The sequence below is a fragment of the Monodelphis domestica genome, chromosome 1, assembly GCF_027887165.1.
Source record: "Monodelphis domestica isolate mMonDom1 chromosome 1, mMonDom1.pri, whole genome shotgun sequence".
Classification (NCBI taxonomy): domain Eukaryota; kingdom Metazoa; phylum Chordata; class Mammalia; order Didelphimorphia; family Didelphidae; genus Monodelphis; species Monodelphis domestica.
This window is the reverse complement of record NC_077227.1, coordinates 146,877,558-146,896,382: the sequence shown is the minus strand read 5'-3', so window position 1 is coordinate 146,896,382 and position 18,825 is coordinate 146,877,558. Positions and strand designations below refer to the sequence as shown.

General features: G+C 34.9%; 1 protein-coding gene across 2 annotated transcripts in view; it reads left to right on the top strand.

Annotated features, from left to right (window-relative positions):
• MTMR10 (myotubularin related protein 10) overlaps nt 1-18,825 on the top strand; it is a 77,312-nt gene that overhangs the window by 27,747 nt on the left and 30,740 nt on the right. For both annotated transcript variants that reach the window (XM_007479490.3, XM_056807845.1), the window contains one exon: nt 182-324. In XM_007479490.3, the coding sequence (XP_007479552.1) occupies nt 182-324 (143 nt within the window). The remainder of the gene's footprint in view (nt 1-181; nt 325-18,825) is intronic.

Here is an 18,825-nt window from a genome sequence, read left to right as displayed (position 1 = left end):
AAATTGTTTTTTTACAAGTTGATTTTGTTCAGGAATTAGAATATTGATGCAGGAGTCTAGAGCTACTTGGATTAGATTTGCAATAAAATTTTTACTTTTTGATGAGTAAAAAGTTTCATCAGAATTTGTGTTTGATGCCAAATGTTACTTGGATTTTAAGTTTAATCTTCTTTCATTTTAGTAAATGACAACAAAAGGAAACAGAAGATACTAGGCCCCAACCAGAAACTCAAATTTAATCCTACAGAGCTAATTATCTATTGTAAAGATTTCAGAATTGTCAGATTTCGCTTTGATGAAGCAGGTCCTGAAAGTGCCAAAAAGGTAACATGCCATGTTTTCTCTAATAGTATGTTTACTGATTTTGTATATAGTATGTAATAGTATGTTTACTGGTTCTGCATATAGCCTAGTAAATTGAAAAATATTCAGCACGAATCAGGCATAGGCTAGGCCAGAGCTCATGAATTTAATATTCTTCTGCTTCCTAGGAAATGTTCATCTACTGTTTAGTGAGGGAAGTTAGGGAGAGGAAATCCTTTGTTCCTATCTCATATTTTCCATTATGACAGTACCAAATCAGACATCTTACTTGTGTTGGTTCTCTGTGACTATCTCTATTAATGTAGTAAATGGCAGTAAATTACTAGGAACTTTTATTTAGTATCACAACTCACCCCAGCCCTTTCCTCTCAGCTTCTTAGGAAGTACACATAGGCCTTCTGTATCATTTTTGGTAGGTATGTGGAGTAGCAGTATGTCGTGGTGAAAAGGGAAATTTCATTCTTATGAATTACTTCAATCAACAAGCTTTTATTAAACTCCCACTAAATGCCAGGCATTGTGTTGGAGACTGAGAATTCAAAAGCAAAAAATAAAACAATCACTATTCTCAAGCATCTTGCATCCTATTGCAAACATAGAGTGTGTGTGTGTGTGTGTGTGTGTGTGTGTGTGTGTGTGTGTGTGTGTGTGTGTGTGTAGCCATATACAGAATAGCTACATAGCTACAGAATAGTTAAATGCAAGGTTGGGAATGAGGACATTAGCAGTTGGGCCTGGTATTATGAAATGGTTTGTTAGAAGGTGGTGCATAACCTGTCTCTTGAAGGAAGGGAGGGATTCTGTAGTATAGAGGTGAAAAAGAGCCACTTGCCAAGCATGTTAGATAGCCATTATGAAGACGTAGAAATGGCAATGATTGGATACTCTTTTTACAGAACTTATGTTGTTTATTTCACTCCATAGGCCAGAGGACTGAACTACTTCCTCCCCCTACCCCACCCTATGATTGAGTCTTTTTTTTCTATTTATATGAAACTAAGCAATCTTTAATAATGGGCTTTTAAGAGTCCCATGTTATGTTTTAGGGCTCATAACCTAAACTAAAATTAAAAACAAGCCAAAAACATAGAATTCATCCTTTGAAAAATAGTGAAAATAGTTAATGGGTTATAAAATAGTGCCACTTAGAAAACTCAGAAGGCATTGGGACTGTGAGAATTGGAAAAAGGAAGAAAAGGAAGAACCAAGGTAATAGAGAATCAGCAAAAAACAAGGGATCTTTGCTCTGCAATATAACTTCTTCACAAAGATCTTGGAAACATAGTAGACCAAATTCTGATTAGAAAATCCAAGAAAAAATGACAAAGTCGTTTTCCCAGCCCATGTCAACCTTGCCTCTAGAGTGGTTTCAGGCCCTAGGCTAAGTACTTAGCAAGGAGCAAGTTTAACCAGCAATCAGCAGTTGTGTGACCAACCTCAAGAGCAGTCTTGGCTCAGCTATAGTCTCTAGGCCAGTCTGAAGTCTGCAGGGGAATAACCTTGGCAAGAATCCCAGACCAAAGGGGAACTGTAGTTCTGTCACTCTGAGCCAGCTTACTGATGATAGTGGCTAAGTCTTGCAGCAATTTAGGGACACACTGACAGCTATGTTACTCAGTCCCAAACCCAGTTCAGAAAAAGGTAGGGGCCAAACTTTGTCCTGAATCAGACTACTTTGAAATACTAAAAAGTTTACAGCTTCCCTTGTTTGAGCTTTCTCTGAGATTGTGGAATAACACAACATTTAATATGGTTAAGAAAGCATCAGTAGGACCCAAACTCAGGTCAGACATTCCCTCCAGAAATGAGTAGCACCTGGCCCTAATATAAATATGGATTAGGACAATTCCACGGGACTCATGATGAAAAAGGATATCTACTACCATAGAAGGAGCAGGTGGAGTCCAAATGGAAAAATCAGACATATTACTTTTCACTTTATTTTCTCCATGAGTTTTTCTCTAGTGTAAGCAATATGTGTTTTGTTTCACAACATGACTAAGAGAGAAATATGTGTTAGATATGATAATATGTGTATAACCAATAGCATGTTTCCTGCCTTCCTGGGGATGGAGGGAGAGAACATGGATTGTAAAATGTCAGAAAACAAACATTTATAATTATTATAATTAATTGACATGTAATTTGGGGGGAAATAAAAAAACAAAGGAAAGGAAAGCACTGTGGGGGGAGAAGTGAGAGCTATGAAAGAAAAAAATTGAAAAGAGAATTAATAGCTTGGAATAAGAAGAATAAAACCTTACTTAAGAAGTAAGCTCCTTGATGTAAGGGCAGGTTGCAAAAAAGATGGAACTTTGAAAGAGGAGATGATTGACAGCAAAGAGCATTGGTAGCAGAGGATTCTGGGAGAGAAGAAGGGACTTAGCAAAGCTTCAAGAAGAATTCTGGGCTTTTGAATGGGGATCTTGAAGAGGCAGAAAGTGTCTTCCTTTCTGGAGAGCCAATTGAGGATTACCTTGAGACTAGCCCTGAGATTACTCCTACAAAGTATTTCAGCAACATTGTACCTCTGAAGAACATCTAACCAGTGTGTCAAGTTTCTTCAGACTGGAGAGGGTTGTGGACTCTGCTTGAGAGCCAAACTCTCTCCCCTTAGCCTTTGCACCTTCTCTGATTATTCCTTAGCCCTAGTAGTATAATATTACAAGTGGGAAATAGTGGGTAAAGAGAGGAGAAACTCTGGGTAGCTTGATGGCTCCCAGAGCCATGGACCTCTGGAATAGAAATCAAGGATTCCGATTTCCCAACTCCCCATCTTTCCTTATATTCGTTGTCTACTAAATAATACAACTTGCAGTCAGATATATTTCAAGTGGCTTATTCAAGGAGCTAAAAGAAGGCAACTCATTGAGGCTATAGAGCAGTCACAACTGATTGCAAATCAAGACCCCTTTCCCTGCTGTGTCAGAAGACTATGGGGAGGTTTGTCTTTTGAGCCGTTTCATGCGAAAGAATTTGGGGGTACCCTTTACTTCATCAGATAGGGGAGAATTTCTTCATCTCTCCATCACCCTCTTATAACGGGGGATTCCCTATTTCTAGAGTAACACCCTTTGTTAGCACAGCCCAAGCACGAGTGTAAGTGAGAGAGTGTAGGAGCCATCCCATCAAGGCTCCTATCATTCAACGCCTTCCTCCTTCACTACAAGCTTTTCTAATCCATCATTTATCATCTTCAAAGTACCAGTATCAGTATATAAATAATCCTTTTACATTGAAAATAGAATGGATCTCACAGAAGGTAGTGCTTGTATATGATAATAGCAAATGTTAAAATACATCAACTGAAAAAATATAAGAAAATGTAAGTTATTTCAGCAGATTAAAGAGAAATAATTTAATAATCACTATACAATCCCGCCCCCCCCCAAGAATAGCAAGTTTTTTCTTTTTATGCCCAGATCTCTTAAGAGAGCAAAATGAAAATAATAATCTATTCCTTTTAATTCATTAAACATTTAAGTACCTACTGTGTGCCAGACACTATATTAAGAGCTGGAGATAGAAGTAAGAAAATAAAGAAGGTCTGTCCATAAGGAGTTTACTATTTAATGGTAGAACACACTACCAAAAAGGAAGCTTAAAAGTGGAAAGGAGTTTGATGGGAGATGTTCGTCCTAGAGTTGAAACCAAGATTTGCTATAGAATATGGAGAATTACCTGGAAAGTTCTGATCTCAGCCCTCTATTCTCCAACCCTCCATTGAGTGGGAAGAGGTAATTGAAGGAGTTAAGAAAGTGTTGAGTATCAAAAACTGAGTCATTCTACGTGGTGATAAGATAAGGTGATCCTCAGAAGCATAAGATTTTAATAAAGTATTTATATTTATAATAAAGTATTTAATAAATAATAATAGATGTAATCAAAAGTATCTTCAGTGATGAAGTGAAGCTCAAATGTGAACTTCCCCTGAGGCCAGGTGCAAGGATGCTAAAGAGACTTTTTATTATAAAAATAAAATATTTATTGAAATGTTTAAGGATAACAAAGATTTCTAATTCTAAGGGATTCTAAATCCACCCAGATAAACTCCCTGGTTCCACAAGGAACAGCTTCTCCTGTGTTTCACAGGCTACACTAATCCTCCCTGATCTGACTAACCCAAATTTATACTTTCTAAATAAAAACTACCACTATTATCCTTACGACTTTTAACTTTGTCTTCAAATTATAAAATAGCAAAGGCTAGGTGGTTGAGTCTCAAACAGGAATCAAATTAGGACTCTGAGCCTTAATAGACTCAAAGTCCAAACCAAAGGCCATGTCTTCTCAGGGTTAAATCAATGTATAAAAACTGCAATGGATGGTCAGTAGTGTTTCCCAAGTTGGGAAAGGAAAACACTAAGCTTTTTTTTCTTCAGATCTTTCCCTCAGACAGAGAGGCAAAGATGTTACCTCCTCCAGCCCTGAGAGAGAGTCTCTGAATCTGTGCGTCTCTGCCAACTGCCAGAGACCAACTCCCAACTGCCAGAGAGAGTAATTGACACAGAAAAGCAGTTATAACTGTCAACATCTGAAATTAACATGCTCTCTCTTCAAACTACTTCTTTCTCAAGCCAGTACTCTACTTTTTATCCCTAAACTAATAAAACAATACTTATTTTCTAATATCCCTTAAGAAGCTACATTTTGTGGAAAAGTATCACAGACAGTGAATATCAATTACCAAAGTGGCATAAAGTCTGAATACTTCAAGGAAAAATTAAATGTTACAGGGAAAGTGAGTCAACTATTAATAGGGACCTTGGATTACCCCTTTCAGAACTAGATAAGTCTATCTAAAAAAATAAATAAGATCTAATCAAATTTTAGAAATGCTTGATATTTTAGATTACTAAACATTTAGTGGAAAAGGAAAGAATATACCTGTTTTTCAACAGTACTTGGCACCTTGCAAAAACTGACCCTATATTAAGATAGAAAAACTTCATAAATACATGAAGAAAAGCATAACTATTGAACATCTTCTGGCCTGAGGTGCAATAAAAATTATATTCAGTAAAAGACAACTAAAAAAAAAAAGATTAAAAATGTATTTGAGACTAACGGCAAATGGTAGTAAAGAATGGCAGGTCACAAAACAGATCATAGACAACTGAATGATGAGACAAATACATTAGATTTTTGTGGTTTTACCCAAACCAGTCTTTAGTGGAGTATTTGTATATAGATACTTTCTTCAATAAAAGAGAAAGAACAGATTAATGAATTTTATGTGCAACTAAAAAAACCAAAACTAGAAAACACAGATTAAAAGGCCCTAGTTAGAAATTCTGAAAGTCAAAGAAGTGATTACTAACATGGAAACCAAAAAGAGAATAAGTAAAATGTAGAGCTAAAAAAAAAAAAACAAAAAACAAAAAAGCCCAATACAATAGATACCTTGATTTAGAAAAAAGAAAACCAAAGAACCAGTATAAAAAATGAAAGTGATGAATACATAACCAATGAAGAATAATAATTACTAGAAACTATTTTGCCCAATTACATGCCCCCAAACCTGTCAATTTAAGTGAAATGGATGAATATAAATAAAAAGTAATAAATACCCAGATTAAAAGAGAAGGTAAAGAAGACTTGATCTAACTTCAGAAGAAATTTAATAAATGAACTCCCATGGTAGGGAGAAGGATGGATTCAGATGGATTTATAAGCAAATTCCAATTAATTCTAACATTATATAAACTTTTTAAAAATCAGAAACAGGGAAGTCCTATGAAATTCTTTAAACAATACAAATGTGGCTTTGATAACTAAACAAAGGAAAGTTAAAAAAGAGAAAAATTATAGACCTATATTTCTTTTTTTTTTTAAATAAACTTTAGTTTTTAAATATTTTTCCATGTTTACATGATTTATTTTCTTTTTCTCCCCTCTTCCCTTCTCCGAGAGTCGACAAGCAGTTCCACTGGGTTGTACAAATGTTGTCATTTTATACCTATTTCCATATTCATTTTTGCTATAGAGCAATCTTTTAAAGCCAAACCCCAAATCACATACATATACATGTGATAAGTGATGTAATGTTTTTCTATTGCATTTCTATTCACAGTTCTTTCTCTCAATGTGATTATAGCATTCTTTTCCATAAGTCCGTCAGGAGTGTCCTGGCTTATTACATTGCTACTAGTAGCAAAGTCTTTTACTACACTGGATTATAAAACATTGTTTTTCTTTCTGCATATGATGTTCTCCTGGATCTGCTCATTTCATTGAGATTCTCCCAGTTCATATAAAAACCCTCCAGAATTGTCATTCCTTACAGCACAATAGTTAGTATTCCATTACCATCATAAACCACAGTTTGTTCAGCCATTCCCCAATCGAAGGACAACCCTTATTTTTCCAAATTTTTTTTGCCACCAAAAAGAGTGGGGTTATGAATATTTTTATACAAAATTTTTTCCTTATCTCTTTGGGGTACAAGCTCAGCAGTGGTATTGCTGGATTAAAGGGCAGTCTTTTAAAGCCTTTTTGCTCATAATTCCAAATTGCCTTCCAGAATGGCTGGATTAATTCACAACTCCACCAGCAATGCATTAATGTATTAACATCTTGATTTTGCCACAATCCCTCAAACAATTATTGTTTTTCTTTACTGTCATTGACTAGTCTGCTGGGTGGAAGGTGGTACCTCAGTGTTGTTTTGATTTTCTTTATCTGAATAAGGGACTTCATGTTCCTTGACCATTTGCAAATTGGGGAATGGCTTGACTTTTTGTACAATTGACTTAGCTTCTTAAAAATTTTAGAAATTAGACCTTTGCTAGAGGTTTTTGGTTTAAATTCCCCCCCCCCCCCCCAATGTGTTGCTTCTCTTTATTTTGGTTGCATTGGTTTAGTTTGTACAAAAAATTCTGAATGTGATGTAATCAGAATTATTAATTTTACATTTTGTAGTGTTCTCTATCCCCTGCTTAGCCTTAAATTTCTTCCTTTCCCATAGATCTGACAGGTATACTAATCTATGTCCATTTAATTTGTTTATGATTTTCCTCTTAATATTTAAGTCACTTATCCATTCTGAATTAATCTTGGTATAGGGTGTACGACGTTCGATCTAGACCTAATTTCTCCCATGCTGTTTTCCAATTCTCCCAACAGTTTTTGTCAAAATAATATATTTTGATATTATGTATCAATGTCAATAAAATAAAAAAATAATATGTCAAAAAAATATTGGGTTCTGGTCCCAAAATCTGGGATCATTGGATTTATTGAACACTTATCATGCTACTGTTATTTACCCCAAGTCTATTCCATTGATCCACCCTTCTGTCTCTTTGTAAGTCAGCACCATATTGTTTTGATGATCACTGCTTTATAGTATAGTTTGAGATTTGGTAACGCTAGGTCTCCATCCTTAGCTTTTTTTCATTAGTTCCCTTGATATTTTTGATCTTTTGTTCTTTCAAATGAACTCTAATAATTTTTTCTGATTCTAAAAAAGGTGTTTTAGTAGCTTGATAGGTATAGCACTGAATAAGTAAATTAATTTCAATAGGATTGTCATTTTTATTATATTAGCTTATCCAACCCATGAGCAACTGATATTTTTCTAATTTTTTGGATCTAGTTTTATTTGTGTGAAGAGTGTTTTGTAGTTATATTCATATAATTCTTGAATTTGTCTTGGGAAGATTCCCAGGTATTTTATCTTGTCTAGAGTGATTTTAAATGGAGTTTCTCTTTCAACTCTTGCTGCTGGGTTTTGTTGGAAACATAGGAATGCTGATGATTAATGTGAGTTTCTTTTGTACCTTGCAACTTTGCTAAAGCGATTATTCTAGCTTTTTTAGTAGATTTTCTTGGATTCTCTAGGTATACCATCACGTCATCTGCAAAAGAGTGATAGTTTTGTTTCCTCAATGTCTTCTTTGATCCTTCTATTTCTTTTTCTTCTCTAATTGCTCTTGTTAGCATTTATAATGAATAGCAGTGGTGATAATGGGAATCCCTCCTTCACTCCTGATCTTATTGGGAAGGCATCTAACTTATCCTCATTGCAGATGATACTTGCTGCTAGTTTTAAATAAATACTGTTTATTATTTTGAGGAAAGGCCCTTTTGTTCCTATATTGTTTTAGTGTTTTCAATAGGAATGGGTATTATATTTTGTCAAAGGCTTTTTCTGCATCTATTGAGATAATCATGTGATTTCCATTAGTTTGGCATGTGGAAAGCACTAAAAGAAAAACCCTATCTTTTGATTCTTTTTTAAAGCTTTATTAAAGAAAAGGCAACCAGAGGCCCCCCCCCCCCCCCCAATTAACTCAACCACTTTCACTTCCACTCCTAACCTCATTGTCTACCCTCCTTCATAAAAGAGTGAGCCCCATCCTAGGTTCAGGATTGGTCCTTATATAGACCAATCCCATACTAGGAAGTAGGAGGAGGGATCCCTAGGGGATGCAGTTTCCCAGGCCACATTTTGAAACTCATAGTGATATGGTCAGTTACACAGATCGTTTTCCTAATATTAAACCATCCTAACATTCCTGGTGTAAATCTCTCTTGATCATAGTTAATAATCCTTGTGATGACTTGCTATAGCCTTTTAGCTAGTATTTTTATTAAATATATTGATCTATAATTTTCCTTCTCTGTTTTTGGTCTTCATGCCTCAAGGATCAGTATCATATTTGTTTCATAAAAGGAATTTGGTAAGACTCCTTTGCCTATTTTGTGTAAACCTCAAATTTCCTTAGACTTATAAATGTTGGAAATTTCACCATTGGGATATTTCATACTTGGAAAATTTCTTACTGATAGTCTATTGGAATGGGAACTCCATTGGCATGGGAGGTTCCTTCTCTTCCCTTCTTAAGATTACTTTAGGACAGAAAACCTTTTGCTGAACAATGGAAAGGACTTTGACCTATGCTTAAGCATAGAACAGGAATTTCTTTGAGTCTTGATTGATTTTAGAATTGATACAATGGAGATACTTGGAATAAATCTCCACCCTATTCAGTCCTAATAGGATTGAGTAAGGGCTGCAGCCTAGATCAAAATTTAATCTCTACCATACTCAAGTTAACAGGAATTAGAAAGGGCTGGAACAAAGGAGTAAAGATTTAATCATTTGAAAAATATGACCTTCAACAGACATGTGCAAAAGCCAGAAACCTCTGGGCGGTCCTGGGTTAAGCGAGAGCCTCCATTGACAGGGAAATTGATGAAGAGTGATTGGTAGATGTGAGGAATGAGGGGAGGCAACTTGGATGGTGTCCTTAAAGATAGGAGGGTCTGGAGACTCAGGGGGAGAGGATTGAGTTTTTGGTCGGTGTGGTTCCTGGGCTCTGAGGAAGCTTGCTCTGAAGGAACCTGAAGGTGGGGGCCTCTGAGACTGTTTCTCCATTTTGGACACGTGAGTGAAAGGGACTGATCTCTTTTCTTTGCCCCAGCTATCTAAGGGCTTGGGCCTTTTGGCCCAGCCTAAACAGAAGGGGTATTTAAGCCCTATTCCCTTCTCTCCCCTTTTCTCTCTCTATATATATCTCTAATTCCTTTCTTGCTCCTATTGTAATTAAACTCCAAAAAAGGCTGACGGCTGACTTGAGTTTTTCATTTAGGAATTACATAGCTGATTCCTTGGCGACCTTAAATTAATATATATCAGTCTTTTAAAGTGATTCCCTTGTAACATTTGTCAAATAGTTTGTAGTGTATTTAGAATAATTGATGTTTAAGATGGAATTCACTTGTCAATCCATCTGGCCCTGGTGATTTTTTCTTAGGGAGTTCCTTGATGGCTTATTCAATTTATTTTCCTGATACTGGGATTATTTAAGCATTCTATTTCCTCTTCTGTTAATCTAGGTGATTTATATTTTTGTAAACATTCATCCATTTCACCTAGATTGCCATATAATTGGGTGAAATAACTGCTTAATAGTTGCCTTAATTTCATCTGCATTAGAGGTGAGATCACCCTTTTCATTTATGATACTGTTAATTTGGTTCTCTTTTTTTAATTAGATTAACTAATATTTTGTCTATTTTATTTGTTTTTTTTTTCAAAATACCAGCTTCTAGTCTTATTAGTCCAATATTTGTTTTACTTTCAATTTTATTAATTTCTCCTTTGATTTTTAGGATTTCCAATTTGGTCTTTATCTGAGGGTTTTTAATTTGTAGTTTTTCTAGTTTTTTTTTTTAGTTGCATGCCCAATTCATTAATATCTTCTTTTATTAATATGAGTACTCAGGTTTTTTTCTGTATCCCATAAATTTTGATATGTTGTTTCCTTATTGTCATTCTCTCCTATGAAATCAGTAATAGTTTCTATAATTTGTTCTTTAACTAACCAGTTTTGGAGATGTAATGATGGGGAGCAGGACAAAAGAAACATTTGGGGAAATTAGGATGTAGGAATGACAGTTGGAAAATGAAAAAGGACTTCTGGGAAATTCTTCTGAGGAGCAGGGGGCAGAGACACAGAAGGGAGTGGAAGGAGGTGCTGTTTCTCTGGGCCATTTCAAGCCACCTGTGGAGATTTCTGATATGGACAGAAATCCTAACATTGAGGATTCCTGTTTAGAACATCACTGGTTCCTGTCAAGAAACCCAGTTTCTTCAAAGACTTTCATTCTATGAACTATTAAGATACTGGACTCAAATCAGTGAGCAGTACTCTAGCCCCTTTTCCTACCTCTCCCCTGGCTATGAGAAAGCTTTGTACTTCAGTAATTTATTTAGGGTGATCCAGAATCCCTCTAACCTTTATCCTTTGCCCCAATCAACAACTAAATCAAATAAGCAGTCAGATAATGAATTTAATCTCATTTATTTACATCCAGAGAGTAAGCCCATTGGCAAACTCCCATCTTGTTGCCAGTTTTTCAAGGAGACATGAGGGGGAAGCTTGTGAGCACCCCAAACCAGCGCATATCCAGATTGAGATTCCTCATACCTCTCCTTGTAGAGAAGACTTCCTTGCCACCCTTGAGGGCTGCCACGGCCACCAAGGGGCAAGCCTTCACGGAGGGGAGATCTCTATTTTGTCTCCCTCAAGTAATTCAGGGACTCTGGGAGGGAGGGAGAGAAGCCATTTTCATCAACCCTTTCCTCACTGCCTTTAACCCTCATTTCTCCATCTAAGGAGTGTGAGTCCCCCCCCCTCCCCAAATTACAGAGATTCAGACTGTTCAATTTCCAGTTAATTTCCATGTAACATTAATAATTATAATTTTTATTGCATTATGATCTGAAAAGGTTGCACTTATTATTTCTGCTTTTCTGCATTTGTTTGCAGTGTTTTTATGCCCTAGTACATGGTCAGTCTTTGTAAATTTACTATGTGATGCTGAAAAGAAGGTATATTCCTTTTTTATCCTTATCTACTTTTCTCCATATGGCCATTAAGTGTGATTTTTCAAATCACATCGCTTTTTTCTTATTTATTTTTTGGTTTTGTTTATCTAGATCTGAGAGAGGAAGATTCAGGTCTCCCACTAGTATAGTTTTACTATTTATTTCTTCCTTAAGCTCCAATAGTTTCTCCTTTAAAAATCTGGATGCTTTATCATTTGATGTGTACATATTGAGTATTGATATTTCTTCATTGTCTATACTACCTTTTATCAGGACACAATTACCTTCCTTATCTCTTTTAATCAGATTTATTTTTACTTTGACATTGTCAGATATCATGGTTGCCACTCCTGCCTTCTTTTTCTCAGTTGATGCCCAATAAATTCTGTTCCAGCCTCTTACCTTTACCCTGTGTGTGTCTACCTGACTCATGTGTGTTTCTTCTAACCCCAACATATAGTATGATTTTAGTTTCTAATCCACTCTGCTATCTGCTTTAATTTTATGGGTGAGTTCATCCTATTCACATTCAGCATTATGATTGTTAACTGTGTATTGCCCTCCATCAAATTATCACCTTTAAATCCTGCTCTATTCCCTTTCTTTCTGTTCCTCACCAGTATTTTGCTTTTTGTCACCCCAAACTTCCTTCCTCCTTCCAATTGCTTCACTCTTCCCTTGCCTTATTCCCCCTTCTACTTCTCTGTTGGGTAAGATAGAATTCTATACTTGGCTGATTAGGGTAATGATCACTTTAGAAGAAATTACTGAAGGGCTCAAAGTTTTTCCTGATAATAAGCTGTCATCTTGGCTTTGTCTTTAGATCTATATTTCTAATCAATATTGATGCCAACATTTTTAGTATATTATTAAGGAGACTATCACAATAATGATAAAGGTTTTATTTATACACACACACTCACATTCTCCCTCTTCTTTCTCTCTTCTTCTCCTCTCCCTCTCTTCCTCACCCTCTCCTGGCTTGATATATATTTTAAGTGCAGAACCAGTTTATTATCAAGAAAATTCTAAACAACTGATAACAAAAAAAAAGAAAAATTACACGTGGTTATTTTAGTGGATATTGAATAACATTTGACAAAATATGCCACCCATTCCTGTTTATTTTTTAAAACACTGTAAAATAAAGGAATAAATAAATCTTATCTTAATATAAGTAGTAACCTCCTAAAACCAAGGGCTAGCATTGACTTTCCCTTTAAGATTAGGAATAAAGTAGGCTTTATGCAAAGGCAGATCTAAATATTTGGAGAAATATTAATTATACATTGATAGATAAAAGATGAGATAATAAAAATTATAATTCTATATAAATTAGTTAATTTGTTCAGTGCCATAGTAATCAAACCACCAAGAAATACTCCATAGAGGTGGGAAAGAAAATAATTATATGGAAGATTAAAAAAATCAAGAATCTCACAGGAAATAATAAATAAAAATGGAAATGGGAGTGTGGGGGGGTGGGACCGGCAGTACCAGATTTCAAACTATACTATAAAATCATAAATGTCAAAACAGTGATACTAGGTAAGAAATACATTTATCTGTAGAACAAATTAGATATATGATATACAGGAGCAACTAAACACAGTAGCCTAGTATTTGATAAATTCAAAGATCTCCGCTGCTGCAGTAAGAACTCAGTATTCAACCTGAGGTATTGGAAAGACTAGAAAGCAGTCTGATAGCCTTTAGATATAGGCCATCACTTCACATTAAATAGCAAGTCAAGCTCCAAATTGTAACATAACTGAGATAAAAAGGGTGACATCTTAAATTAGAAGAGTAAGGAAGAAATTAGCTGTCTGATGAATAGTGGAAGAATTCATGCTCAACTAAGATTGAGAGGTTCAAAGAATGTAAAATGGACAATTTAGATTATATAAAAAAAATTTTTAATTGCACAAATTTAAAACTGTAAGAGAAGTGAGTAAATGGAAAAAAATCTTGACAGCCAATTTTTTGGTTGGACCTAGAGTCAGAAAGATTAGAGTTTACATAAAGTTTCAGAATCCTAACTGTGTGACACTGAGCAATTTAGTTCATCTCTATTTGCTTTATTTTTCTCAACTGCAAAAATAGGGAGAATAATAGCACCTTTCATGATAGTGAGGATCAAATGATATATTTGTAAAACTCTTAGTGTATAATGCCTGATACTTAGGAGGTGCTAAATGAATGCTATCCATTTTTGATGGTGGTTGATAAGGATGATGACTTACAATAACCTTCAAAATAACAACCATCTTACAACTGATGAATGATCAAAGGATCTGAACAGACATTTTGCAGATGAAGAAATCTAAGCTATCAATAGCTTTATTTCAAAAAATTATTTCATTCTCTTAACATGAGAAAGATGAAAACATTCTGGGGTTATACCTCACACTCTTTAGATTGATAAATCCTAGAGAGTGAAGTGAGCAGAACCAGGAAAAACAATATAGTAACAACAGAATTTTAAAGACAATTTTAAAAGGCTTATCATCTCTGATAGATACAGTGAACAAACATAGTTCCAAAGGTCTCATGATCATATATTCTACCAAGCTCTGGATAGAGGTAATAAACTTTAAGTGCAGATTGAGACTTTTTTTTTTGAACAATGGTCAGTATGAGAATTTGTTTTACATGACTGTTAACAAATTTTGAGGGGTTTTGCTTTCTATTAAGAAAGGGTTGTTTTTGAGGTTTTGAGGGTTGTAAGCAAAGAAAAGAACACTTGTTGATTGAAAAAAAAATTTATGTATACATAGAACAAAGAGAAGGAAGATTTTTATATGAAAGGCCATATATTTGTTTTCTATTTTGATTTTAAAAAAAGATGAGTGAAAAGAGATTATCTTTTAGTAGTTCTTGGTTTTCCTGGCAGCATACACAACTTTCTGTTCTAGATATTAGGATTCTCATATTATCCTAGATACTAACACAAACTTACACTGAGATTGTTTCATTTAGTGTAAATGATCCCTTTTTTTCTCCATGACAACACTGGAAAAGCGAAGTAAAAGGGGAGAACTGAAAACTACTCCAGTAGATAAGGGCTGTCATGACCCCAGAATGTAGAATTCAGAAGCACCAGGTAGATGGCTGAATAATCTGTGGTATGTGATAGTGATGGAACACTGTTGTACTGTAAGAAATGATGAGCAAAATGATTTCCAGAAAATCTGAGAGTTACATTAACTGATACAAAGTGAAGTGAGCAAAACCAAAAGCACATTGTAAACTGTGACAGCAATATTTTTTAATGAACAACTGAATGAACTGGTTATTTTTAGTAATGCAGTGATTCAAGACAATCCTAGAGACTCATAATGAAAAATGCTATCTGCCCTCCAAGAAAGAACTGATGGATGCTGAGTGCAGACTATATTTAATTTTCTTACTTGGCTTCTTTTTTTATTATTTGAGATTGCTCCCACAAAATGACAAATATGGGAAAATGTTTTACATGATTGCACATATAAAATCTGTATCAGATTGCTTAGTGTCTCAAAGGAGAGGCAGGGAAGGAGAGAAAGAGGAAGGGATAGAAGAAAGGATAGAATAGTGTAACTCAGAAAGTTCTAAAAAATTAATGTTAAGATTATTTTTACAGGCAATATATTTATTTATTTTTAGGGAGAAGATCAAGTAGAAGGTATATAAAAAGGCAGTTTTCATGATAATCATAGTGGAAAATTTCCTTCAATTAGAGCTGTCCCTAAACAGAATGAACCCCCTCAGCAAACAATGAGTTTTCTTAATCATTAGAGAATTTTAATTTGGTACATATTGAATAACTATTTAAGGTCTTGTAGAAGGAATTTCTGTTTAGGTATGAGTTAAACTAGATGACCTGGCTTTGACATTCTATGATTCTAAGTCACAGGGAAACAGTTTTTGATTTGACAATGGCATCTCTTAAAAACTGGCTTTGAAGATGTATGGAAGTTACAAATGATGGTGGAAGGAATGTTAGTATTAATAAGACCTTTTATCCATGGTATATTGAAATACAAGTAAAGAAAAGCTGTTTAGACAATTATTCCAATAGAATAATTTTCTTCATGAAGTAGCAGTAAGCTTTCTTCCAGAAATATTAAAGCAGAAATTGATTGACCAGGAAGAGATTCATATATTATTTGGGTGTTTGTATCATGCCAAATTCTAAATTCCCTGAGGTCTCTTCTGTGAGTTTATGATTTTTATATTTTGCTAACTTAAGACAACTTGCCCAGTGTTACACAACTAGAACGTGTCTGAAGTTAGATTTGAACTCAAATCTGACTCTAGGTTCAGCACTCTCTCCACTGAACAATTTAGTTGTGTCCTAAGCTAACAGAATTTAAATTACTTGCCCAAGGGTCACTAGCTAGGAAGTGTCTAAGGCTGTAGTTGAACTTGGATATTCCCTACTTAAGGCCCAGTGCTTTTAACCACTGAGTCACAGCTGCTACTGATAGACTATGTAAAAGCATATTTTTAGATATTGTCATACTTAAATATGGCTCTTAGGTAGCTATTCAAAGCTCAAAAAGACTGTTTAGAAGAAAATTTCAGCTCCTTATAGGCATGCTTTATCTCAAAATAACATGGTCTTTTATTAATTATATAAGGCATTTAATATTTTTCTTTAAAGAGCTTAGAATGCTTGAAAAATAATATAGAATTGATTTTGTGAGGATGTTAGGACAATATACTTTTTAAATGTCCAAGTAGTACTATGTTGTGTATTATTATTTTTTCATCATTTTTGTGCTGTGCATTATAATGAACACACAAAAATTTGGAGGTAAGATATATGTGTGTGTGTGTGTGTGTGTATCTATCTATCTATCTATATATACATATATATATACACATATATATATACATATATATATATAAGATAAAAGAAGATGGTCTGCTTGCCAAGAACTATATGCACACAATTACAATACATTTTCTATACCAAGTAAAGCCAGATCTAAGCAGTTGGAAAAGACATGAATTGCTCATGGGTATGCTGAACCAATATTATAAATATGACAATCCTACCCAAATTAATTTACCTATTCAGTGCCATACCAACATACTGTATAAAAATTATTTCATAGAGCTAGAAAAATAATAAATAACAAAATTCAAAAGATTGAAACTATCAAGGGAATTATGAAAAAAATAGTTTAGTTCTCAAATTGTATTATAAAGTGGCAACCATCAAAACAGTCTAGTACTGGCTAAGAAATAGACTAGAAGATAAATGGAACAGATTAAGCACTCAGCATTCAGTAGTAAAAGACTATAGCAGCCTTGTATTTGACAAATCCAAAGAAAATGACTGTAGTAGCTTATTGTTTGACCAACTTGAATATCCAGGATTTTGGAAGAACTCATTATTTGACAAAACTTTTAGGAAAATTGGAAAACAGTATATACCATATACCATGATAAAGTCAAAAAGGATACATGGTTTAGAAATAAATCATAACAAATTAAAGGAGCACAAAATAGTTTACCTATCAGATTTATGAGGAAGGGAGGTATTTATGGCCAAACAACAGAGAACATTACAAGTTATAAAATGGATAACTTTGACTACATTGAATTAAAAGGGTTTTGCACAAACAAAATTTATTCAACCAAAATTAAAAGGGAAACAACAAAAGGAGGGTTGGGGTGGGGGAGAAAGTGTTTCTGACAAAGGCCTCATTTCTCAAATTTAGAGAACTGAGTCAAATGTATAGCATGCAAGGAATTACCCAGTTGACAGGGGGTCAGGATATTGAATAGTCAGTTCTCAAATAAAGAAATTAAATCTATAGCCATATGAAAAAGTGCTCTGCATCACTTGATTAGAGAAATGACAAAACAACTCTGAGGTACCTACCTCACACCCTTGAGCCTGGCTAATATGACAAAAAAGGAAAATAGTAAATGTTGCAGGAGAAGTGGGGAAAATGGGACACTAATACATTATTGGTGGAGCTAAGAATTAATGATATTCTGGAGAACAGTATGGAAGCATGCCTAAAGGGCTAGAAAACTGCATACTCTTTGATCCAATGAGATCAAAGATAAAGGGAAGGGATCTATGTGTACAAAAATGTTTATAGCAGCCCTTTTTGTGGTAGCATAGAACAAGAAACTGAGGGATGTCCATCAAGTGAGGAATGTCTGAACAAATTGTAGACTATGGTTGTAATGGAATGCTGTTGTGCCATAAGAAATGATAAACAGGATGTGTACAAAAAACCTGGAAAGACCTATATGAAGTGATACAAAATGAAGTGAGCAGAACCAGGAGAATGTTCTACCCAGTAACTCTATTAATTTACAGTAATCAACTGTGAATGACATAACTATCAGCAATGAAAGGATCTGAGACAACTCCAAAAAGAATTCATTAAAAAAAGCTATCCATTGCTATAGAAGGCACTGATGGAATCTGACCACAGATTGAAGCATGCTATTTTTTTTTTATTTTATTTAGTCAATTTAGAACATTATATTCCTTGGTTACAAGAATTATTTTCTATTCCTCCCTCCTCTCCCCTCCTGTAGCCCATGCGCAATTCCACTGGGTATCACATGTGTCCTTGATCAGAACCTATTTCCATGTTGTTGATGTTTGCACTAGGATGTTCATTAAGAGTCTATATCCCCAATCATATCCCCCTTTACCCATGTAGTCAAGCAGTTGTTTTTCCTGTGTTTCTGCTCCCAATTTTTCCTCTGAATGTGTCCTTTCGCCCTCCGAGTTCTTCAGGATCACTGCATTACCACTAATGGAGAAGTCCGTTACATTCAATTGTATCACAGTATATCCATCTTTGTGTATAATGTTCTGGTTCTGCTCCTCTCATTCTGTATTAATTCCTGGAGATCGTTCTAGTTCACATGGAATTCCTCCAGTTTATTATTCCTTTGAGCACAATAGTATTCTATCACCAGCATATACCACAATTTGTTCAAACATTCCCCATTTGACGGGCATCCCCTCATTTTCCAATTTTTTGCCATCACAAAGAGTGCAGCTGTGAATATTCTTCTACAAGTCTTTTTCCTTATTATCTCTTTGGGGTATAAACTCAGCAGTGCTATAGCTAGATCAAAGGGCAGACAGTCTTTTAGCGCCCTTTGGGCATAGTTCCGAGTTCCCTTCACAACTCCACCAG